At 41.1% G+C, this 25,964-nt stretch overlaps 2 protein-coding genes across 5 annotated transcripts; one reads left to right on the top strand and one right to left on the bottom strand.

Annotated features, from left to right (window-relative positions):
* Positions 1-7,702: 7,702 nt before the first annotated feature.
* LOC306783857 (uncharacterized protein) lies at positions 7,703-14,019 on the bottom strand. The gene is made up of 5 exons (XM_079277677.1): positions 13,780-14,019; positions 10,507-10,806; positions 10,083-10,400; positions 9,755-9,866; positions 7,703-9,558 (listed from the first exon to the last, which is right to left on the bottom strand). Exons 1-5 carry the CDS (start codon positions 13,820-13,822, stop codon positions 9,516-9,518), a joined length of 816 nt encoding a protein of 271 aa, XP_079133803.1. The 5' UTR covers positions 13,823-14,019; the 3' UTR covers positions 7,703-9,515.
* A 310-nt stretch (positions 14,020-14,329) lies between these two features.
* Positions 14,330-25,955, top strand: LOC306783665 (amyloid-beta A4 protein-like). 4 transcript variants are annotated; one of them, XM_079277397.1, is made up of 18 exons: positions 14,330-14,569; positions 17,075-17,242; positions 17,318-17,447; positions 17,558-17,670; positions 17,897-18,060; positions 18,155-18,399; positions 18,560-18,727; positions 20,069-20,202; positions 20,300-20,374; positions 21,185-21,343; positions 21,622-21,750; positions 21,834-21,933; positions 22,645-22,712; positions 23,425-23,563; positions 23,671-23,730; positions 23,834-23,925; positions 24,017-24,163; positions 24,248-25,955. In XM_079277397.1, the coding sequence occupies exons 1-18, from the start codon at positions 14,510-14,512 to the stop codon at positions 24,347-24,349; spliced, it is 2,253 nt and encodes a 750-aa protein (XP_079133523.1). In that variant the 5' UTR covers positions 14,330-14,509; the 3' UTR covers positions 24,350-25,955. The 4 variants fall into 4 exon arrangements, with proteins under 4 accessions (XP_079133523.1, XP_079133525.1, XP_079133526.1 ...); XM_079277398.1 differs by having other exon boundaries at positions 14,332-14,569; positions 23,671-23,724; XM_079277399.1 differs by lacking the exon at positions 18,560-18,727.
* Positions 25,956-25,964: the final 9 nt, after the last annotated feature.

Below are 25,964 nucleotides of genomic sequence, written 5' to 3' on the forward strand. Positions count from 1 at the left end.
GAGTGAATGTGAACGTTTTATATCCAGCCATGTTCTCCAGAAGGAGAATCTGTTTGTTTTTGTTTTTTACATGAATGAATGGCTGAGACGTTTGTAATTACGAGTACATTGTTTGCATCTTGCAATAAATATTGATATGTTCTTGATCACTTTGTGTTTGTTCTTTTAGCCATTTCTGTTGAGAAGATAACCGTAGACTTTTGTGGGTTTTGAGGCACTGACGGGCTTTCACTGTCATTAATAAATGCTTTGTAAGGCATATAGTCCTCACTTTAGATGAGGTCACACAAAATACTTAAGTAACGACTGTAACTACCTGAATTAATCATGAATTTCAGTGTCAATATGCGTTTATAAAGGATATATTAACATTTTCCCTAACCATTAATGCATATCTAAATCATTATATATATAAATGCATGAATAATGTACATCTAAATAAGTTCTTAATCATTTACTAACACTTTATAAATTGTGTTTTTGGTTGGTTTGTAATATATTTAATACTTCATTTACAAATGGGGAATCCATCATTTATAAAGTATGAAAACACAATAATGAAATACATAATAGACGAGCTTATTAATCAATAAAACATTTATAACTGTTATAAATGATATACTAATGAGTGTTAATGTAGGAACAATGCTTTATAAATGATGAATTAAGTGTTTACTCACACTTAACTAATGCTTCATACCTCAAACACATTTAATGTTGCCACCTGTCCTGTAAAATGCATTTAGCAGCTGTTTTTGATTTATATTACATTCTGCTGTCCCCTTGGCCAGGACCATATATTTTTCCCTTTCTATAAGTTCACTTGAGACTGTTGTATTCATTTTGCTTTTAAGTTCTGAACAAAAACAAAAAAGAGAAAACTCTCAGTACTTTTCATTTCTTGAAGTCACAGGAGTATACAAAAACATACTTGACCATGTGGTCATGAAAAATACCCATACACTGAACATTATTTTGGATGATTACAAAGAAATTATACCATATATGGGTTTTTTACAACATTTGGATCCACCAATTTGCCTGGATGGACATATTGAATAAAATAATACTCTATTGTAACACACCAAGGTAAGTATAGTTTGCTGGATGAATATGCTTAACTCTGGGCTAGTATCAGATGGTTATATGCAGTGGCGGCTGGTGGAACATGTTCTAGGTAGGGCTGTGCCACATCCAATCAATTTCAGCAAACATCCCAGAATGATTTAATGCAGGGGTCTCAAACTCATTTTCACTCCGGGCCACATCAGCATCATGGTCGCCCACAAAGGGCCGGTTGTAAATGTAACTACTCGTAACATGTTGTTAAATAACTGTCTGCATTTGATTATTGTTTATTCAAGTGTAAAAATATTGTACATTGTTTTGTATTGTAAAAAAATATATTTAAGCACATTTCTGCACAACTTAAATCTTTTTAATTTAGGGTTAATAAACCCACATTAGTCTATCAAAGATCAAACTATTAAAGAAAATAGCAAAGACAAATATCAAACACAAGTTATTACAATAACTTTGTTCAATGCTTAAAATCCTTTCAAGGGTACGTTTGCACAATCCCACATGAAGTACTTGATGTGTTTTAAAGCCAAGTTTAATAGCCTTCAATGTACTCACAATACATTTCCATGTCAAATACAGAAACCAGCCAAAGAGCTGCTTCTATGACTGTGTGTTTAAGTATCTCATCCTTTTGACTTTCAATCTCATAATTTTGATTAACTTTAAAAAAATAAAAATAAAAAATCTTTTATTTTTTGCTGGCGGATTCGCGGGCCACATAAAATGACGTGGGCGGGGAGTTTGAGACCCCTGCTCTATGTGGTTTTAAGAGAGAAGAATGAATGATTCTGCTAAAAGAGCCTGACAATCTTATACTTGGAGATTGGATATAAGATACATGAATTTACTAGTTATGTGTATGGATGTATCCACCTTAAAGCCACAAAACATATCAGTGTCAGTGGAAGAGCTCCCGCTTCTGTGTGTGTGTGTGTGCGCGCTCTGACGGGGGTCAGATCTACATATATTGATTGAACTCGCCTTGGTAAGAGAAAAGTCACGTGCGAGTTAAATTGAGTGGTGTTCCACTGTAAATAAACTGAAACACTGTAAAACAAGGAGATTGGATACGATGATAGAGAGAATCCATTACAACCACACGGTGACTCTGAGACAGCCAGAGAGAATTGGGTCACTAGCTAATTGGACAGAAATACATCAGCCCGCCTTATGAGCACACATAATGGCAGATACACACGTACTGTACACACACGGCTGGCACGCTCACACGTTCAGACCTGCATGAATACACATGCATTTCAAAAGACTTGCATACAGATGGTATACTGGTCCTCTTTAATTTATATTTCTTCCGTACGCTTTTTGCTACTTAACTCCTTCCACATTCTTTAAGCTACAGAAACCGTTCAACTATCAAAATGTTCAGCTCTTTAAGGACACCCCTGCTATATCTTTCAATATTTCTAACCTTTAAACTTTTTGAATTATTAAGCTTTTTGCAGTTTTTTTTGACTGGGTTTCTATGGAGAAAATGTTCAAATCCTCTCTTCAAATTTCAAATCCTTATACTTCCTCATACTTTCAGCTACAGACACCATTTCAACTTTACAATGTTGAGAAAACCCTGAGCTATTGCCACATGATTCAGCTTTTTGATATATTTTACACTTTTTGAACTGCAGCAATTTAACTTATATGATTTTTCAGTCCTTTTCTGACTTTATAATGGGTGTGTATTGCACAGCTTAGAGTGCGTGATGTCACCGCTAGAGTGAAGAGCAGTTTGAGATTCTTGTGAAAAAAACATTTTGCCACTGTGTCCACAATCTTCACTCTTTATGCATAATTTCTGGATGTAAAAGTAGCTAATCTTGTCCTTGTCGTAGACAAATGACTGTGGAATCCCACAGACTTACACATTTGGCACAGAAGCCTTTAATTGAGAGGAAAACCAACTTTCTGCTCCATAGAGACCAATGTTAAATTTTGCTTCAAAAATATCTTCCACAGAACACGGTACCCCATTTCTAGATCGCCAGAATAACTTTGGAGACCAAACTTAACTAAGACAACACGGAGATGGAGAATTAAACTGGAGTCTTGTATTTATTGAATATTAAAATGTTTGAAAACTTTTTTTTCAACAAAAGTTCAAAATGTAAAAGGGGTAAATGGAGGTGAGTCCAACTATATCTAGCTGGTATCGCTCCACCTCCTGCACCAGCTCCGACTCTTTCCCCGCTAGCGTGGTGACGTTCCACGCCCCTAGAGCTAGTCCATGCCGCCGGCGATCGGCATGCCCAGGCCTCCTGCCCGACCTGCTGCCCGGTCTGCATAGCACCTGACCCCGATGCATGTCCCTGCGGGTGGTGGGTCCACAGGGTGGCTGCTCCATGGTGTTTATTCGGGCTGATCCCGACCGGGCCCCATGGGCAAAGGCCCGGCCACCAGACGCTCTCACCTACGAGCTCCCCTCCTGGGTCTGGCTCCGGGAGGGTGCCCCGGTTTCCCTGGCCCGGGTGAGGTGGCTAAAGTCCGTGGGCTATCTATGGGTCGTTTTGAACCGCTCTTAGTCTGGGCTCTCCCCTGAAACCTCTTTGCCTTGGGCTAATGCCCCGGACAACATAGCTCCCAGGATCACTGAGCCACTCAAACTCCTCCACCACGATAAGGTGGCGATTCGCGGAGGAGATTTATTTATTTATTCTTTTTTTATTTATTTTTTTGATGTATATATATATATATATATATGTGTGTATATATATATATATATATATATATATATATATATATATACATACTTTTTTTTTTTTTTATATATGTATATATATATATATTTTTTTTTTGTATATATATATATATATTTTTTTTTAAGGTTTGCAGGACTTCTGCGTCTGGCAAATAGTTCATACACAAAGAGTGGTTAGGGTTAGGGGCTCCAGATCCTTGATCCGGTCAAGGATCTGGAACCAGGGTTAAGAACCACTCTTTGTATAGTAACTGTTTTCCAAACTGTCTGATGTTTACTGTCTGATGTTTTGACAGTAGGGAGCCGGGCATTAGAAGAGTTTGAACCATTTTTTCTTCTTCTTCTGCTTGTTCTTGATCTGGCTCTGAAGATCTTTTTCAGTGGCCTGAAGATCTTCGGTGGCCTGAAGGAGGGAAGACTTCTCCTGATGCCAAAGAAAACGTTCAGTTTCGAACAGATCTTCTGTATTTTTCTGGGCTGCTATGATCCTCTTTGTCAGATTCAGATATATCTCCAAGTCAGCCTTGGTGGTAGTTTTATGTTGAAGATGCTCAGTCTCCAGCAGGTCCTGTGTTTCTTTCAGAGCTGCTGCGATCCTGTTTGTCTCCACTCTTTGTTCGTCGAGTTGGGCTTGGGATGCCTGGTCTCTTTTGACCATCTGCGTAGCTTTCTCCTCCAATGTTTGAAGAGTAGCTATGTTCTTCAGCTGGGCATGATCGTGGTCCCTGCAGGTTTTTTCCAGGTGTGCCGTGAGGGATGACTGTTCCTGGAAACGGAGACGCTCAGTCTCCAGCAGGTCCTGTGTTTCTTTCAGAGCTGCTGCGATCCTGTTTGTCTCCACTCTTTGTTCGTCGAGTTGGGCTTGGGATGCCTGGTCTCTTTTGACCATCTGCGTAGCTTTCTCCTCCAATGTTTGAAGAGTAGCTATGTTCTTCAGCTGGGCATGATCGTGGTCCCTGCAGGTTTTTTCCAGGTGTGCCGTGAGGGATGACTGTTCCTGGAAACGGAGACGCTCAGTCTCCAGCAGGTCCTGTGTTTCTTTCAGAGCTGCTGCGATCCTGTTTGTCTCCACTCTCTGTTCCTCCAGCTGGCCTTCATGGTCTGCCTGGAATCTCTGCAGGGTCTGCTTAGCCTCCTCCTCCATTCTTCCAGAATCAGCTGTGGTCTTCACCAGAGTATGATAAAGTCCCCAGGCTTTTTTATTCCGATCCAAGTAGCAAGACTTCTCCTGTTGCCACAGTACATCTCTGTTCTTCAGCTCATTCTGAGCCTTGATAAAGGCTGCCTTGAGCTTACTGTTGTCATCTCCCAGTTCAACAATTCTAGCCTGATAGAGATTCTTAGATATCTCCAACTCAGCCTTGGTGGTAGTTTTATGTTGAACACGCTCAGTCTCCAGCAGGTCCTGTGTGTCTTTCAGAGCTGCTGCGATCCTGTTTGTCTCTGCGCTTTGTTCGTCGAGCTGGGCTGTATAGAAAGCCTGAGCTTTTTCCAGCTTCTGTTTTACTGCTTCCTGCTCTTGTGCGCGAATGGATGCGATGACCTGCACCTGGGAGTGAAAGTGGTCACAGTTGTTTTGCTGGCGTGCTTTGAGGGAGGACTTCTCCTCTTGCCATTGTAGATGTCCATTTTTCAGCTCCTGTTCGGCCTTATGAAGAGCCTCGCTGAGCTGACTGATGACATCTAAGTGTTTATCAACAGCAGCCTGACAGAAGTTCTTGAATACCTCCATCTCCTGCTCGGTGGTAGTTTTAGGCTGAACGTGACGGGCAGACTCCAGCAGGTCCTGTGTGTCTTTCAGAACTGCTGCGATCCTGTTTGTCTCCGCTCTCTGTTCGTCCAACTGGGCTTGATAGGAAGACTTCTCCTCTTGCCATCGCAGATGACAATTTTTCAGCTTCAGCTTGGCGTTAGCCTGACAGAACATCTTAGATATGTCCATCTCCTCCTCGGTCTTTTCGTGGAGAACATCTAGAAAATGTTGAAGACGGTCTTCATTAATTTCTAGGAGGACTCTGTCCTTGGTTGTTGTTCGGGTGAGCCTCGCCTCACTGTCCAACAGTTCACATCTTACTTGTTCCTCCAGTGAACTGAGGTAAAAATCCATTGGAGGTTCAACCTCTTTGGAATTTAATTCCATCTTTGAACCAACTTGGTTTCTGGTGTGAAATACTGTACGAGAGTTTTCCATTGCAATTGTGTTTCTGAACCAACTTGATGAGTACTTTGAGATACTGTATGAGAGTTATCCAATGCAATTGTCAAGTGTGTCTCTGAAAGAATTTGCTATCAGCTGTTAACAACGGTGAGGGACTATATGTAGCTGAGAATCCGTGATGTCATTAGGAAAACATTCTATATCCATGGAGACCTCAACATTAAAGGCACAGAATGCGTGATGTCATCAGGACAACATTCTATCCATGGAGACCTCAACATTAAAGGCACAGAATGCGTGATGTCATCAGGACAACATTCTGTCCATGGAGTCCTTGATGGAGTCGTTACTATGGATACCAGATTGAATGTTTATCTTTGAATTTATGAATGTAATGATTTCTCATGTTCCTTACAATATGGCAAAGAAATGAAACTATATATATATATATAAAAATAAAAAATATAAACTCTTAAAATGCTGATATAAATGATTGTGTCATGTTTTATGTAGTTGGGCAGATAGTAGATTAATCGTGCAAATTATGATACAAGCATGAAATCTTGGTATCTGGTCAAACCTGCCTGATTGGCCATTCAAAAATCCAAGATGGCCGCTAATTGGGCCTCCCGAAAATTTGGTTTCTTAATAAAACTTTGTATTTCCCCGATTTTAATGATCTTGGTGTCTTATTTGTAGGTAATAAAAGATGCTTTAATAATTACCCACAACTACAACACTAGAATAATGAATGTGCTGATGTCATTGGACATTTAGTGGAAAGATTAACAAATATAAGTGTCAATTAATAATTCAACTCTTTTATTAAAATAATTTCCTTCAACTATGTTCAAATTGAACATTACAAGAATATGATGTCAAACTGGACAAAACTAACTGTATGGCACTGGACACTTAATTCATCTAACAATAATACATTTGATTTTCAGCTTTTCTCTGAAGAAACCAATTTCAGAACATAATTAATCTTCAGGGAGAGATGTTTTGTGCTGTTTGGTAAAGGTGGAACTCAGTCTTCACTGTTGCGGAAAGTAATTGAGGACAGATGATGATTACAAAACCAGGGACTCTGAGAACTGGCTTTGTCACTTCATCGTACATAGTGTGTAGTTAATATGAAGTTTTACCAAATGTTTTTCTCTGGGCACAAAAAGTAATGGAAATGTAATAAAAAGCGTGGTGCACAGCTGACCGACATAAAGTCCATGGTCAGCAGTATGGCAGGAGGGCAGATGTAACTTCCATGCTTCAGGTCAATGTAGAGAGACTATACACAGCCTTTGGCCTTAACTCACAAGCAGCAACAGCATTTCTCCAGACAGTGGTGGATTAAGTACCGCACTAAAAGAAGTAGAGTGACATTTCAATAGGAAATATTGTATTTTTTAAAAATGTATTTGACATGTAGTTAGAAGTTATTTTGCCCATTGAGATTTTACATATAAAACAGGTTATCAGTTCATAATTGTATAAACGTGCCTACCAACATACACACAGTAGTTAAAGTTAGCTCGAACTCCTCCAGCTAAAACATGAAAATGCTTACAAAGTAATAGATCAGTAATATTAAGACAATATTAGAATATGTATTCATCTAAAGTTGAGAGGGCCATTCAGTATGGGTAATTTTACTTTTTCAAGTTTTGAAGTTTTTGTAAGTTACGTTGTGTTTTCTACTTTAAGTTTATTTGCACAAATTAAAATAACGAGTAATAATATACAGTGGAGTGTTATAGAGAGCAGCAGGAAAAAGACACCTGTGAGGGTCACGTGAGGTGGAGAAGCTCGGTTGAAGACAGTTTATTCCCTCAGGGGGCTGCAGAACGTGGTGGGACAGGAAATGACCAGAAGAATAGCAGGAAGGAACAGAATCAGACACTGAGGTGCAGATGCTCTGGTGAGACAGAGACCAGTCAAGATGATCTACTCTTTTCAGGTAATGATGCTAATCATGCTACCGCAACGAGTCACATCTCGGCAGTAGCTCAATATTATTGTCTATCAACGTTCAGATGCATCAAATATGATGATATGATCACATTATGTTACAATTTGACTAACTCTTAGCTCTTCTCGGGCTCCTCTTCTCACCAATATCACTGATGCTCAGTAGGCGGGTGCCGATGATGATCTGGGCAGTTTTAATCACCCGCTATAGAGCCCTCCTGTCCTGTGCCATGCACATCCGATGAGAGTTTGTAATGTTTGCAGTCAGGATGCTTCATATAACACCTCTGTAGAAGTTGACAAGAATGTGGCACAGGAATTTTGGCCTTAAGTTTCCTTAAGAAATACAGCCGGCGAGCTTTCTTCACCAGGATGGAGGTGTGTGATGACCATGTCAGGTTGTTTGTGATGCTGATTCTTAGCAACTTAAAGCCGCTAACCTGCTCCACCTCAGCTTCATTGATGTAGACAGAAGTGTGCATCTACGCCTCCTTGGTTTTACTGACATTGAGCAGAAGGTTGTTCTCTGAGCACCACTCTGCAAGGTTGTTGATTTCCTCTATATGAAGTGTCATTGTTGTTTGTAATCCGGCCGATGATGGTACAGTGTCATCTGCAAACTTTACAACAGAGCTCTCTTCATGTTGGGGGTCCTGGGTGTACAGCGTGAACAGGAGGGGGCTGGGCACACAGCCCCGGGGGGCTCCGGTGTTCAACACTAGAGAGAGGTTTGTAATTCAACAAAAAAACTTTTTGTGTTTCTTACAGGGTAAGTTTTACAGGACACACAACTAAATACAAATTTTAATGAATTCAATATCCTGAAGGCAAATCTGGCAAAGCAACAACATTCAGTGTAACTACTGTATCCCAAAGGCAAAAGAACACGCTGCATTTTCACACACCCCGTTATACGAAAAGAATCTCGCCCAAGGACCTTTATGAGGAAATCACAGTAGATAGAAGTTACAAAGCATAGTGCTGATATTGCGCTGTATAAATATCACCCTCATGGTCATAAAGGATGAATAACCTATACAATTGCTGCATATCACCCCACATTAGAAGTATATAGCAGTTACAGTACATTGTGTATACCAGCAAGGTACATTGGTGATGTGATTAAATGTCTCAGTTCCCTGTTGTTTTTCTTTAAAGAAGTATATGGAGTGTATCTGAATGGTGTGGCAATTTACCGTGTCAACAAGGCAGTTTTCCAAAGAATGCAGTTGGCAGATATCAATATGAATCCCGTCATGGTTACCTGCCACAGAATCCACAAAAGTGCACACTTCCAGCAATCTATTTTTGCTGCGTGATGATTGATAACTGATTACATTTAAATATATCACTTCATCTTCTTAGCGTAGAGGGCAATCTCCTTTTACAGTCCTTGAAGTTGAAGGAAAGATTAACACATCTTTGCAAACATCCATGAAAGCTGTCAAGTTGGACATCCTTTTCAGAAACACCTCATTCCTTTTGTGGCATGAACACAGGTTGAAACCTGCCTGTATTGGAGTGATGCCACATGCACAGTTAACCACAGTTTGGTGGAATGTAGATGTAGTTGTGATATTGGGTTTTGTTGTGTGTTTAGACGTTGTTGGTATTCACTTCTCGTTTCCTCTGTTGTCTCCTGTCGGACAAAAGACATGGAAAGATAAATTCCACTCAGAGATCCAGTTACAACAGCAAGTTTCAACACTGAAGAGCAGAAGTGGTCGGGCTCGACTTAATAACAACTGTAAGAAGTGTTGTTCAACTCTGGTTCAACCAGTACAGCTCAAATACAAGACACGTGGAATAACGATCTCTGGCGTTATGACACTTACAGGTACTGTGAAAACAAGAGAAGGGAAAATCCAAGCACCGACACAATGGGGATGAATTTTATGCAGGATCTTATCCATACTATTGGTTGGGGTCTTGGGTCCTGGGAACGTCCTGTGGAAGAAAATTACAAAAATATAATGCTTTATATAATAAAATAATTTCAAGTCACATCCTAAACAACACTTTACTTTTTAAGGTGTTTTACAATATGTTGTATTATGATTGTTGCAGAGTTTACTAATAATATCGTAATGCATTTACTGTGGAGTATTAATGGGCTAAATGTAAGTGCAATCCTCTCTGAAATAGTTAAAAACAAATAGTTACCAGGCCAGTTACCATACCTGGCTGTGGAGTTTCCTCCACAGCCAAGGTTCAGGGTTGATATGTTTTTGGCCTTTACGTCACATGTAGGTTCTGAGGTCCAGTTAAGTTTAGTGCTGAGTGTGCTGTTGAAATGGTAGAGGCCAGTAACAGCATCTGTGTAGTTTGTGTGGGTTATGTTAGTTGTGGTTGAATTGATTTGAGGCTGCCCATCCAAAGTCCACTGAATCCAAGACTCTCTGTAGCGCCCGCTCACGTCACACCTGAAAACCTTTACTCCTCCACTCTGGCTTTCTTCTGTCTGGCAAAGAGTGTAGCTCGCTGGTGAGAGAAGACTCAAGTTCAAATTGTGCAAGATGTGTAAATTCATGGGTGCATGAATGAGTGATCAAATACTGCAGGTATGCATAAGGGATGAATGACTCACCAGAAATGTTTAGATATACATAGAATTTCGTGTACACATCTTGACTGCGAAACAAACATCTGTATTTCCCCTGGTCCGCCGCTGTGATATTGGTGAGGAGAACAGAGCAGTTATTGCGGTTCTCAGACTGAAATGTTTTGGTCCTGTCCTTGTATCTATTCAGAAGGGTCTTGTTGAAGAGGAACACCAGCATCGGGTTTGGTTCTTCCATCTGCCAGTTAAACCCCTTGTCCAACTCTGAGCAGTTGCATGGCAGAAGGACACTGTCTTCTAAGAAACCTCTAATAGTTGTGTCATCACCTAGAGTAGAAAAGATAAATAGGGATACAAATTTGTTTCTGAAAACACATCTTCCTTGAAAGTTTGAGTTGACTGAACTAAACGTCTGGGCTCATAAGTCGTGCAAATATAAAACCAACTGAGTTAAGTTCACCAAACTTGACAAAACAAGTTCAGTGAAACTGAGAGACGTCTTAGTCAAATTGACAAATATCAGAGTTGTACTCCCAGGTTGAAGAACTTGATGTCAAGGTTTTCCAGCAGTCTCTGTTGGAGCACATTTATACCAGAGTAAGTACAGAGCCTTTACATGAAGTTACTCCCAGCAATTATCTTAAATTAAGAGTGAAGGAGTACTACATTATATTAACTACCAATATTCATCATTGCTTTAATTATTATCAGAAGAAACAACCATGTCTGAACATGTATTAAAGACTGATAAACTTTCTGTAAACTACAAAAAAGTGATCTCTTGTGGTCGTCTGCTGATTTGCTGATCCGAGTAGTGAAATAACTGAGTACATTTTCTAATGTACTGTACATAGGTTCAGTTTTGAGGTACTTGTAGTTTACGTGAGTTTTTCCATTTCATGTTACTTTATTTTTCCACCACACATCCTTTTAGAGGGAATTTTTGTACTTTTTACTCCAAAAAGTCTCAAATTTCTTTTTAAATTGAGATTTTACGTTTGAAAAAAATCTGATAAGATAACGAAATACAAAACACAATTGAAAGTTAAACCAGTGGCACACAATGTTTTTGTTTCGTGACCTCTTATTGAAAATCAATGTGAGGTTGGGTGTTGTTTCAGATATCTGAGTTGTAAGCAGCTCCAACAAAAAGACATTGATCCCTAAACTTCTCATTCAGTTCATTTAAATAACAATTTGAGGTCAAATTAAAATAGTAATACATTTTCACAAACCACAACAAAGATGTGAGAAATATCCAGACAATTAAAACAGATTTGGGCAGTATTTCTCACAGGATTGTGAGAGGCTGTGGGTGGACCTCTGACCCTTAGAGCGAGAAAAAGTAATGCAATTTTGTACATCTTAGATTTATATGCATCAATCTGGTACCCTTTGAGAACACAATTAAGAGGCAATCTATAAAGAATGTTGTGCTCCTCTAAACTGTACAGTTAAGTACAGTACTGGAGTAGCCTATGTACAATTTTGAGGTACTTGTACTTGAGCATTTCCATTTTATGTAACTTTATACATCAACCACTATATCTCAGAGGTGAAATTGTACTTTTTACTTCACTGCATTTATTTGCCAATATATAGCTACTTTGTATATTTATGTATATTAAGTATATAAAGTCGTGAAAATTAACTCCACCTTTACCAGCTGCCACATTAAAGGAATGAACACATTAATGCATCGATAATTGTAAGTCAATGATATATTCTGAAATCGGCCAGTCTGCATAATGAGTACTTTTACTTTTGTTGCTTTAAGTAATTTTCCTCCTTCTTGATTTCTGTGCTGTGCCAGAGAGTCCCACCCAGATGTTTAGTCTTTCTAGGAGTATGGCATGGTCGACCGTGTCGAATGCAGCACTGAGATCCAGTAACACTAAGACTGAACTTCTGCCATTGTCTATGTTGAAGTGGATGTCGTTGAAAACCTTAACAAGAGCAGTTTCAGTGCTGTGGTGCTGTCGAAAGCCTGACTGGAAAACATCAAAGCAGTTATTTACGGCCAAGAAGTTGGTCAGCTGTTGGAAAACCGCTTTTTCAACGGTAGAAACGTTGGTGTAATTTCAGTCAACAGACCACACAATGTCTGCTTTTCAATGCGTTTGTTTGCATTTGACCTATTTCTTTCTTTTTTCTTTTTTAATTAATCATATTACTTTTACATTTACAATAACATCTTCACTCTAGAAGAAATGATTGTTTGTGAATAAGATTTTAAATGAATTTATAACCTCGGCAGTTAATCTGTCTCTCCTTTCTGTTTGTGTGATAACCGCCAGTGTTATCAGTGCTTCATATAGAGATATTCAAATAATATGAAGTCATATTATGAACTCCATTCTGCTAATACCCAATTTAATAACTCTGACCGTTTGTACTTTGATGTTCAAACACGATTGTGCAGCCACTCATTTGAAGACTCTCACTTTGTATTTCTCTCTGAAGTACACGGAAACCAAATAAAGATTGTTTATCTCTGACATCATGGAAACAATGTGAAAGTCCTGCTGGTATCCAACAAATAAAATAGTTTGGTTTCAAACTAGTTTTGAAACATAGGCTTTTTCACTGAAGCCCAAACATTGTGTTGTACAAAAGTCTGAGTGCATAACTTAATTTAAATAACGGAAAATAAACAATACAAATACTTTCAACTAAACAAAGCATTGATGCCCAAAGCTCCATTTACATGGCATTCGTGGCAAAACTGTTATATAGTCAGAGCAGCTGCTCTCTTAACATAATGTCTAGTGTTGAATAAACGGTGTCAAGTTTGTTACTTTTATACTTTTTCTCAATTCCTGTAGCCACACAGCACTTTTTAAATGTCAGTATGGATTATTTGGTGGGATTTAATCAGGTGTTGACCCAAGATATCAATTCCTTCAGTGTTAATCCAACAAATTAGTAGAACTGCTTTAATTTGCCACTTGAAGTCTTACAAGAACTGAAAGTTGACTCGTTTATTATGTATTTTAATTAAGGGGAATGCTTTACAAAGCAAACTACAATACACCAACTTTATATTATTTTACAGTCTTAACTTCTGCATTGTTCCATTACATTTGCTTGATTTTCTTCATTACTTCTCAGGCTATTTAATGAGCATTGTTGGGGCAGCAGCTGCATCTAAGATTATCGTTGCCAACGACTGCTAAAGTAACACATTTATAGCTAGCAGGGGCATTATATCCTCTCCTGTAAACACTCAAAACTTTCCATCGAGACACATTTTCAACACATTTTCAGAAGCAGACTGGTTTCAATGATGCGAAGGCTTACCTGAGACAATTACCACCATTAACACCCAAAGGAAGGTCCTCATGTTGCATGTGGATAACTATGGATCTCAAGTAAGGAATATGCGGTCAAATAGGTAGCCTATTACATTTTCTAAGCTATCGTTATTCTAACCTGCTCCGTGTCGTGGGATTGTTTTGATTAAATTTGCTAGATCCGCCGAAAATTGTTTAAAATCCCAGCTCGTAAACATGAAAGCAATCCACACACGTCCGTCTTCAACGTGACTGAAACTAAGTGAAAGTTCAGCGGAGTTTCCGGAGTACCGTCGTCAATAAATATAAGGAAATTAATGGCAGGCAGGGCGCATATTGTGAAATCCGCCTCTCACTCAGGAAAAAAAGACAACAACTTGCAGTTAAAAGCCCCTACGAGTATGCGTCAGGCAGACCATAACTCATTGGTATAATTCAATACTATTTTATTCAATGTTGCATTTTATGGGATACGGTATATACAATATGATCAATGATGGGTAGAGGCTCTGGGTTCCAAATGCGATTACCTTGGCATGACAGCACGCACACGCACAGACTCCCCCGCCCAATCCAAACACACATCCAGGGATCAGCACAGTCACCATCGGGAGCTAACGTTAAACAGAGAGGGATCACCGGGAACACTTCAGCCGCCGACACACACACTACCACTTTTATATTTCTAACGGAACAACCGTGAACATAACGGGGGTGCTGGATACCGGGAGGACGGCATGGGAGAGCTCACGGGGTTTCTGCTGTTACTGGTGGCGACCTTGACGCTTTCATCCGAGGTGAGTAACGTAGCTACCAGCGGAGGAATCATAGCCGTGGGAGTCAGTGAGCCGTCTGCGGGCCTGGAGCCACAGCGGCCATCAAACCGACCGTCGTGTCTAATCTGATTAAAGACGTTATAAAATAATGGTTAAAGCCGTCCATTTATGACACGAAGACTGCGCAGCGTTAACTGTTATTATCTACCGTACTGCTACCAAAGATAACGTGATTACTGGGCTTTGCTGAGGCCCACTCTTTGTTTGATCCAGTAACGTTTTAGTTGGTTTTCGCTTGACAGCTGTGAACATATTGTTCTACGTGTCCACCAACATTAAAGGGTTGTCACGCAGATTCACTGCGTAGACTCAGCAAACCTAATATGACCAGCGATGCTCCCAAGGCCCGCCGTTAGATGTCAGTGATTGACAGCTTGACCCTGCCGTGTTGGACATGTTTTGATTAGTTAACAGGAGAATTTGTTTTATGCCTATTACAATACGACTTGTTGCAGGCTTAGTTAGCTGTTATCTATTTATTGCTAACGTTAGATAGCTACGTGAATTCACCTAACTTAGCTAATGCAGTGGCTAGGGTGTAGACAGCTAACTAGTGCTAATGTTAGCTTCTTCCAGAATAAGACACACGAGTTTGCCTTCTTATATACAGTCTATGGTTGGTCCTCTTTAACATCTTAACGGTTTCAAATAGGCACGTCCATACACACCAGCTATACTTGACAGCACGTTAAGCACAGATGGTTATAAGTTAAACCCCCTGATACAAATAGAGGTTTTTAGCTATGCTAATTAGCAGAGCTACTGCGTCGACCTGGACCAGTCCAGCAGCGTTGCAGCTGTAGGGTGGTGATATTCTTGAGGAGAAAGGAAAAAGGATGCAGCCTTTTTTTTAGTTTGACACAAGCAAGATGGCGCCTGCAGCTCGCTGCTGCTTCTGGTGCTGTGCAGGACGAGGGAGACATACAGAGCTCAGGGTCAGCTGGATATACAATGTCAATACAATGCTTAATGCAAATCAGTAGATGCATACAGTGGGTTTTACATCACCATGCTACATTTAGGAGAGCAAGCAAGTTAGGGAGACAGTAGTCTTGGTTTTCCACCCAAAACGAACCCCTGCGTCCTGCAGAGAAAATGTCTCTGTGCAGAATTATCCAGGACACACTTTTTTTGACGAAGGCAGCATTCAAGACCTTTCATCAATTAATATCACCACATTGTCATACCTGTGATCGTCCTGAGATACTATAGCTGCTCTGTTGCTGGTCTGGATAAGCCGGTGCATGAAAGAAATCATGTTCTGTTGTATTTTTCTTTGCTATTTTGTTACAATACTGGTCATAGTTTATATCTTTGCTGTACTATTTTTCTGTTATTTTAAGATTGTTTTTTTTTCACAGGGTGATATATGTCTGGTGAGATTAGCTTTATAGCCTATCCATTTAATGTAGTTAAACCTGCACTTTGGGTGGCAATGTATTTCATGTTTTTTAAGCTGCAGGCTGAGTCACGATTGAAAGTGTCACACAGGCCCTGCAGCACAATACCTAGATGTGATAAGATGTGGCATGGCCTGCTGCAACACTCCTCTACCGTCAGTGTTTTCCTATTTTAAGTTTTTTTGATTCCAACATTATGAGCAGGACTGCAGTGACGTATGATGCAAGGCGCTCAATTAAACAAAGGAAATTGCGCAACTTGATGAATGATGTTATGCAATGTGCTGATGAGGTGATAATACTAACTCACAGCAATGCAGATCTTCACAAGCAAACATAGCATGAAGCCAGAATTAGTAATTTAAAGATTGTTCGCAGATGTCTTGGTGGCTAGAGTAATGTCAGCTTGCAGCATCAGTCTATTGGATTTCTGCCAGAAAACATTCAAGGCCCAGAATTGGAAACATCCTCCAATTGTTTACGCCAACAAAAACGAGTGGAAAACAATAAATGCAGACCAGCTGTGTCCCATTGGAAAAATAGAAGACTAAAGTCGGTTCAGTTGAAAGAAGAGGTTGTTTTTCCACTCACATTTTGATTTTGATAGCCAGTGAGCTTCATTAAGTTTTTCGATATTAAAGAATGCTCATTGAACGTTCTTTAACAGAAGTAATGATTAAAACCCCATAAGACTGGCTAACAAAGGGCACACGTGCTGCCCTGTGGCTGTAATGCTTAGCTCACTGGCTTATGAGCTCAATGGGATGAAACAGAGTGTCTTTCCTTGCTTGGGCTTAAACCAGTAGCACATTCCTCTATCTATTTATTTATTTATTTGTTTATTTATACAACATCTTAAATGTGCTGCAATATTATCAAGTACTTTCAAGAGGCCTTTGTCCTTATGATCCCAGTATTGCATAGAGAGACAGATGTATGTGCTGGATTGTATGTGAAAGGCAGTAGAACAACATAAGAGGGGCTAAGTATACATACGCTGTAGGAGATGTTCAAGTGTAAGTTATACTTTAGCCAGTCTTCATTTCTTTCCCTCTTGTCTGTCCAGGTGCCTGCTGATGACTCTGTGGGTTTGCTAACTGAGCCCCAGGTGGCCATCTTCTGTGGGAAGCTCAACATGCACATCAATGTGCAGAGTGGCAAATGGGAGTCTGACCTCTCGGGCACGAAGAGCTGCATCGGCACCAAGGAGGGCATCCTGCAGTACTGCCAAGAGGTATTTAAACTGAGCGAGAGTGTGAGAGAGTGACTGCATGTAGAAAGAACATCAAAATCTCTCCCTTCTCTCCAGGTGTACCCAGAGTTGCAGATTATAAATGTTGTGGAGGCCAACCAGCCCGTCAGCATCCAGAACTGGTGCAAGAAAGGCCGCAAGCAGTGCCGCAGTCACACACACATCGTGGTGCCATACCGCTGCCTGGGTAATCGGTCTTTACTGATACAGTTCTATGTTAACAAGCATGTTTTTGTGTGTGGTTGAGAATGGACATACAAACTACCTGTACTGAGCAAATTAATGTTCATGTTGCAGTTTGGGAGTTTGTGAGCGATGACCGGGTCGTGTCTGACAAGTGCGATTTGCTGCGCAACCAGCGACCGGACCAGTGTGAGAGCCAGCTGCACTGGCACACTGTCGCCAAAGAGGTGAGACAATCGCAGCATTCAATGCTACTGCATGAACTTCTTATTGTTATCTCGCCTCAATCATTACGTCTGCGAGTGGCTTTTTCTTCTGACTTATTCCTTTTCTGTCTGGTTTTCTATTATGATCATAATCTGTGCATCAGAGCTGAATTATGAGTGCGGGGCTCCTCATCTCCAGTCACCAAGGTTTACCGTGTCATGATTATTGCCTGTTTATTAAATTTAGTCCTGTGGAGACCGCTCCATGAACCTCCATGATTACGGGATGCTGTTGCCATGTGGTATCGACCGTTTCCTTGGGGTGGAGTTTGTCTGCTGCCCGGCGGCGGCAGACAGCGCGGCGCTGGAAGGGGAGGAGTCAGACGTCTGGTGGGGCGGAGCTGATAACGGGTACCATCACTCGTACACATTCATCCAGCCTGAAGGACACATCGCTGAATGATATTAAATATGAAATAGCTGTGTAACATTGCTCTCCCGGCAGCATGTCACACCCGACCGACACAGAGGCAGCCATCGCTGAGGACGAAGAAGAAGAAGAGGAGGACGACGACGACACAGATACTTTTGAAAGGGATGAGAACGGAGATGGCGATGATGATGACTATGAGGAGGAAGACGACGACGACGTGACCGATGAACGGGATAGTGATGAGCGCAATGCTAACATCGCAATGACAACCACCACCACCACCACCACCACCGAATCAGTTGAGGAAGTCGTTCGAGGTGAAAATCGAGCTCATACGCACCCTTTGTTCACATGTATTCATCCATTTGTTGTTTTTCATCGTTTTTCATGTTTTGTTGATTTGCGTAACAAGCTCCCACTTTGCATTCATTTTTATTTGATCTTTAATTTGTGTTTGCCTGTGTGTACATATCTCAGCCGTATGTTGGGCTCGTGCCGAGTCGGGCCCCTGTCACGCCATGCTGGAGCGTTGGTACTTCCTGCCTGAGAAGGGCCGCTGTGTTCCCTTCTTGTTTGGGGGCTGTGGGGGCAACAGGAATAACTTTGACTCGGACGAGTACTGCCTAGCTGTCTGCAGCAGCTCGTGTAAGTCCCAGGACCGGAGTCGCCTAAACCACGATGTGTCCACGAGCCTGATTCCTGTCCTCAGGCTGCTGGAGATTGTCTCTCCGTCTCACTCACTGTCTCTCCCTTTCCTGAGTGTCTGACTCTTAACCACTCGGAGTACTGACAGGTGGATTTGTTTGCTCGTCTTCTAGTCTTGTGTTGAGGATTATAGGATTATTTTCTCAGCAAGATAAAAACATACCGTTTGATAGTCATTGGCTTAAATGATAAGGCTGAGGAGTTTCTAGATTTCTGTAAACGAATCCAATGAAGAGACTAAAACCAACAAAGCATCACTGCCCTTTTTGTGACTTTCAGCATGAAATCCATTCGTTCCTCTAGAAAAAAATAGATCTTTAAACATGTGTCACAGATATATAGTTGTATTGTTATAAAGTGTGGTGATGTCCTTAAACATCTGGGTACTGTAGTTTCAGCTAATATTCAAACAGGAGTAAATATAGCATCTGTTGGGGACCATTTTCAGCCACGGACTAGTACATATTCTGGTCTGTAGTCAGTATTTACAGCAACCAATACGATGAATGTACTTAGAAACTTAAGCTACAGTGCTCATGAAACATGTCCGCCAGTGATTTAATAGTTTTTGGACAACAATGGAGGACTATGCCACAGAGGAATGAACTACCTCAGGCTTCGACCACACAGATACTTGTTAGTCGTATTAACAATCGATCGCATTCATGGGATTTGTTGACAATAAATCTAGAATATTGTTCGCCGTATCCTTGAAGAAGCTTAGAGACCAGCCATTTCACATGAAAGGTAACTGACGATATTTGAACATTGTAGTGAAAGAAAGAAAAGAAAAAGATGGAAAGGCAAGCTGATCCAGTGAGTGTCCCTTTTGGAGAACAGCCATGACACATGTTAACCGTCACAGTGAGTGTGAATGGGGGAGGGTGCTGTTAAAGGTTAATGGGTTGATTTGCTGTTTCCACCCATACGCCTCAGTGGCGCAATGCCTGCCCTGATCCTGACTCAGCACTTTTAATCTTATCTCCAGGCTCCCACATTACATATAGACATACGCATGCACTTGTACTGTCAAACTAATCATCCTTTGTCCCCTGATAACCGGTGTTTAATACAATCTGTATGTAGCTAACACATATTGTATGTTGTTTAACACACTTGAATTTCATGAGCCTGAAACCCTGTATGGCGTCTATAGACTGCATTGTGGGTTTCGGACGCACTGGAATCAGTGTTTTTTCTCTTTACTTGTTTTCTTTTTTATCCTCTGGGTGTTTTCTCCCCTGCCCTGTGTTTGATTCCGGACTCTTTGTCTTCCTCCAGTGCCCACCATGGCCCCCAGTCCTCCAGACGCCGTGGATCGGTACCTCGAATCTCCCGGGGACGACAGCGAACACTCCGACTTCCAGAAGGCCAAGGAAAGCCTGGAGGCCAAACACCGTGAAAAGATGTCCCAGGTAAACATTTCTCTCTGGGATATCGCCCTGTCAAGGTGTCCAAATGTCTGTCCGTCTGTAATGCGTTTGTCCCTGGTGTGACCCGCTTCATGTCCAGGTGATGAGGGAGTGGGAGGAGGCTGAGAGGCAGGCCAAGAACCTTCCTCGTGCTGACAAGAAAGCTGTCATCCAGGTAGGAAACTCATCACAACTTCTTCTGTATTTCAGTGTCATTTGTTAATGTCAAAGGTGATTGTTGTGAAAAAACATTAGTTCCCTTATCTAAGCCAAAATTAATGAAAAGTCACCTGTGTTTGATCAAGATGCAGTGGATAAGGATTTTATTTATTGATTTTCAAAACTCATGTGGCACGTCGAGCTTCAGATTTCTGGCCAAGTTATCGCTCTTCTACCTGTAGATGCATGAACTACCAGCCGAAATAGGTTTTACTTCTTACATTTTTTTTTTATCACTTTGGATTTGATTAATTTCTATATAAACATGAGTTTCAGAAATCTTTTTTTTTCGACCATATATTTGACTTGAATTGAACTATTAACTTTTTTTTAAACAATCGCCAAAACTACCCGATTTATCATAGCCAGAAGCTGTAAAAAAAACGTTATCGTTAGATTTTCCTCTTACCGACAGTCCTTGAACACATCATGTGCCACGAAAGCTTCTGTCAGAAAAAGTGACACAGAGCACAGTGCATTGAGGAGAGCATACAAGAGCAGGGGGAGGATCAGTTGTAAAAATGTGAATAGTTCAATAGAGCCAACATTGGAAACACTTGTAGGCTCTTGAAAACATGTTGGATATATAGATTCCATTGTTTTCAATCAGCAGCATGATTGCGTCCTCCACCATCCTTCATAGTAAATATGTATTTCAACACTTTTCTAGGTGCAGCGCAGTGTTCTTATGTTCTGTGTAACTTTCGCTATTTATAATCAGATGTATAGTTATTATTGTTACTGTAAGATGTACTGTATTTTGCAGCACTTCCAGGAGAAGGTGGAGGCCCTCGAGCGGGAGGCAGCAGGAGAGAGGCAGCAGCTGGTGGAAACCCACATGGCCCGGGTGGAAGCTCTGCTCAACAGCCGCCGACGCCTGTCTCTAGAAACTTACATCAGTTCCCTACAGGCCAATCCTCCACGGGTACACACGCACATACACATACACCCATGTCCACACATCTCTGGACTTTTCAACACAAACAGAGCTATTGCAAGAAGTCATGCATCTAATTTTTTATTTATTTATTTTTTAGCTTAGAGACAAATAACAGTAGATGTCTCAGGAAATTTCCCGTATGTGTCAAATTATTCTGCAGTCATAGCTGGCAGGAAATATGATGAAGTGTATTTAGAATATATACAGCACACCATATATGTTTTGATGGCGTCATTAACACAATACAACGCTGCTGCCTCCAGGCTCGCCAGGTGTTGAGCCTGCTGAAGAAGTACGTCCGTGCAGAGCAGAAGGACCGGCAGCACACGCTGAAACACTACGAACACGTCCGCACAGTTGATCCCAAGAAGGCTGCACAGATCCGACCTCAGGTGCTCTACCTCGCTTACTTGCAGTCAAAAAAACCCCTTTTGGCTCTTTCAAACCTTGAATGTAACTTCTTCGCTTCCTTTAGGTGTTGACCCACCTACGTGTGATCGACGAGAGGATGAATCAGTCCGTCGATCTGCTCTACAAAGTGCCCAGCGTGGCGAACGAGATCCAAAACCAAGTCTGTAAGTGTCTTAACTGTATGAATGACTGCTTTTCACACATCTGCATTGTGAGTCAGGGTATGATCATGCTGTTAAACATTGTTGTTAAACGTTACAATATCATAAAATAAAAAGAGATTACCACGAGTTAATCTTAGCATTATATAGAGTTGAAACAATTCAAGTTGATTCATTGATTAGTCGATCAACATAAATTGTATCTACAACGATGTGGTTTATCGATCAAATGTTACAAAATTCACCAGTTTCAGATTTTCATATTTTCATATTTATGTTTCATATTAACTGAATTTCTAAACACAGGTTTAAGTGGGAAAGTGTAATCGTGACATTTTTCAATGTTTTCTGACATTTTATAGACCGAATGATTAATTGATCAGTCCGGAAAATAATCAGTGAACATGTTTTTAACATTTGTCATGTTGTGATTTGTTCATTTTAAAGAGAGATGAGCTCGTATTGCAATACAGTCTAATTAAACCAACCTAAATATACTTTACACACACACTCTTAATGAAGCAGCCCCTCACAACCTCTTGTAGTGCTGACTGAGGATGAAAAGCAGTTTAACAGATGTCGTGCTGATAGCGCAGCATCTCTACTGTTCGTTTGTCTTCAGTAATCAGGACACCGGACACAGCGTTTCCCATCCATCATCATGCTGCATCTACCTCTCTCACACTCGCTCTCTTTCTCCTTTTTCCTTGCTAGCTGTTATAATGCAGAGAGTTCAGTCGGAGCTGTCTCAGCAAGTCTCTTCACTGCAGAGCGATGGGCGGGTGAGTCGAGTTGCGCTCACTCACCTATGCATGGAGTTTGTCCCCAATGGATCGCACTGGCTCTCTAAATAGAGTCACCCCCACAATGAAACTAGAAAAGTGCACTCAGTAGAGTGCAGATCTCTGCCAGGTGTGTCTCCCTCTCCCCTCCCAAACAAGAAGAGTTAAATCTCACTCAATTGTCCCTCCTGGCTTCCTGTCGGTCAAGATGGTGGCAAAAATAACAAAAATGGGGATTTATTTATCTCATCTCGTGCTAACTTTAGAGGATCATAACATATCTGGTATGAGCGCCGTATCTGCATTAGTCTGCAGATACGAAATGAGACCAAACTTTTCTATGGATGTCCGTTTTTTGAGCCACGACAAAGACTAAAGATGTGGCCTGCAATGGATGAGGTTTGTTTATCCTAGCATTGCAGGATAAAGCAGTTGTTGGGCCCTCGTTTTTCAAAAATTTGGAATCGCTGCAACCACAGACGTTCCTTGAACATACAGTCATAACTGAGCACAGAGAAATGTTTGCTGATGGGTCCAGTAGTATGCAAGGTATGCCGTGGACGGACAGACAAGACACACGCACACCTGTGGCCAATGTCAGACTTTCCATCTTTTAGCAGATAATCATCTGGATTAGATGGCATTATCAAAGAAAGCCTCCCTGACAGTCTCACGCCGATATGTCCATATTACTGTTGCTCTGTGTTTGCAGGTGGACGGCAGGGTGAGTTACGGTAACGACGCTCTGATGCCCGATCAGGCCTACAGCTCTGCCCCTCTGGACCCTGATCTGGACAGACTGGGTTTCATCCACCCCGAGAGCTTCAACCAGCCCAACACAGAGAACCACGGTAACGCACACAATAACATCATGAAATGCTTGTGGATGTCAACTTGACTTTGAAATTTGACATTTTATCCCCTTAAAAAATGTCTAATTGTGTGAATTTCTCTGCAGTTGAGCCTGTTGATGCTCGTCCACTTCCAGACAGAGGACTCCCCACACGTCCCGGTGAGTGTGAGTCTGTGTGTACTTCTGAGTGGTGGTTTTCTCCACAAGGCAACTATAGGCACATAATATACACGTTTTTATTACATACTTTGTGTGTGTTTCGTTTCAGTATCTGCGCTGAAGCCAGAGGAGATGCCAGAAGTGCGGATGGAGACTGAAGAGCGGCAAAGTGCTGGTTATGAAGTTTACCATCAAAAACTGGTACAAAAACACGTGTCATTTATTTGTGTGTCCTGCGGTGCTGTCTTTGCTTTGTGCACATTAACAGTTTTGTTTTTGTTCTCAATGGCAGGTGTTTTTCGCTGAGGATGTGGGGTCCAATAAAGGGGCCATTATTGGACTGATGGTTGGTGGGGTTGTCATTGCAACCATCATTGTCATTACTTTGGTGATGCTGAGGAAGAAGCAATATACGTCAATTCATCACGGTGTAATTGAGGTAAAGAAAGGCCTTTCATGAATTTGAGTGAAATGCAACAAAGTGTGTTCAAATAGTTTCACTCACCCTCTTCTACTTTGGTAGGTGGATGCAGCAGTGACGCCAGAGGAGCGTCATCTGGCCAAGATGCAGCAGAACGGCTACGAGAATCCCACCTACAAATTCTTCGAGCAGATGCAGAACTAAAGAACCGCTCATCAACACTTTCTCCAGACGCATCCTCTCTCGTGTAGGGTCTGTTCCATTCTGGTCCCTTTTGCCCTCAGCCCCTGCACCCTCACTCCTCGTTTTAAGGCAAAGGAAAGGTGTGAAGAGCACTGCGAAGGCAGATTTTTTTATCCTTAAGTGACATGTTTGAATCAGTTATTTGTCTCAGTCAGGGGTTTGTGCCAAAGGTAAATGAAACGGGACAAAGCCTTCTCGATCCCTGATCCCGCAACTGTAAAGAGCCACACTTGAGCTTATATTTACCCACAATTGATACGACAAGGGTACCATGTTTCACCTGCACATGTCAGCCAATCGCAACAAAAACTTCATAATATTTGTACTCAAAGGCCCAGTTGATGATTTATATGAAGTCCCGCAGCTGAGACCAGAAACGTGTAATTAGCTGTAAGTATATGTAGTGCATGGCAATATTGATGAAGGAAACTATGTTGGGGTCCGATGGAGCATTCCTCTAACTAGATATTTTTGCAAGATTGTTCATTTCTAGTGTCTTCTTTGTGATCTTGTGATATGAAGAAGAGAAGTATTCAGAACCCGGTCTGCTTTGTTGTCACACAGACTTGCTTTAACTGGATCCTGGCTTGTTGCTCTCATCCCCATGCTTCACTGTTGTTAGCTGCATGGGCCAAATGCTCTATATGTAATATATGAAGTGTAATAGTATCCGAAAGGAAGACTATTTTGTTACTGTTTGCGTTCTATGCACTCTTTTCATTTTGGAAGTCTGTTGACCAAATATTATCGCTGTTAAGTCCCTGATGCCGATTCACGCTGTCGCTGCACATTTGGGTTTTTATTAGAACGAGGTCAAACTCTAGAAAGGTTTTCTGAGTGTGCATCATTTCAGATTCATCATTCCTCTCTTGATTGTAAATATTTGAAAGATGGGAGATCCAGCTCTAAATGGCCCACTTTCATGAGGAACATCCACCCGTCTTTTCATCTTGTTCATGTCTTTCTTTCTAAGCCCCCATTTGTCCCGTTTATCCTCCCTTTCTGGCTCTGTCAGAAATATTGTACAGCGCAGTGTTTGCTTAAAATGACGGGACTTGTTGGGCCTACAGAAATAACTAACGTGTTCTCTTCACACACATTCCTTCATCAAATCTCTCACACATTCTATTTTTCTACATTTCCCGCTGTTCGTCCTGTGGTGTATATTATTTAAGACTCTTAAAAGTCCTCAAGAGGTGACGAATTACCATCAACACCGGGACAACTTGCATAGACATTTCCCTCTCCCTTAATTAAGCTATCGCCATGAATGTGACATGAATGTGACATGCATATTGTACTTTTATACCACAGAAACACAAAACATATCTCCTCTCTGCACATTATAGCCACACGTGTACAGACTAACTGAAGCTCAGAATCAGGTGAATGTTTAAACTTTGTATCGATGCTCACGCTGGGTGTCTTTGGATGCTCGTGTTTAAAAAAAGAAATTGTGCCCCCCTCATTGATTCAGTGACCTCCCTTGGTGTGTAGTTAAATTAACCATTTGCTTAGAGACAAAGCTTTCTACACTCAGTATACCATGAATAAAATGTTGAATGTACATGTGTCT

This window comes from Melanostigma gelatinosum (assembly GCF_949748355.1).
Source record: "Melanostigma gelatinosum genome assembly, chromosome: 10".
NCBI lineage: Eukaryota > Metazoa > Chordata > Actinopteri > Perciformes > Zoarcidae > Melanostigma > Melanostigma gelatinosum.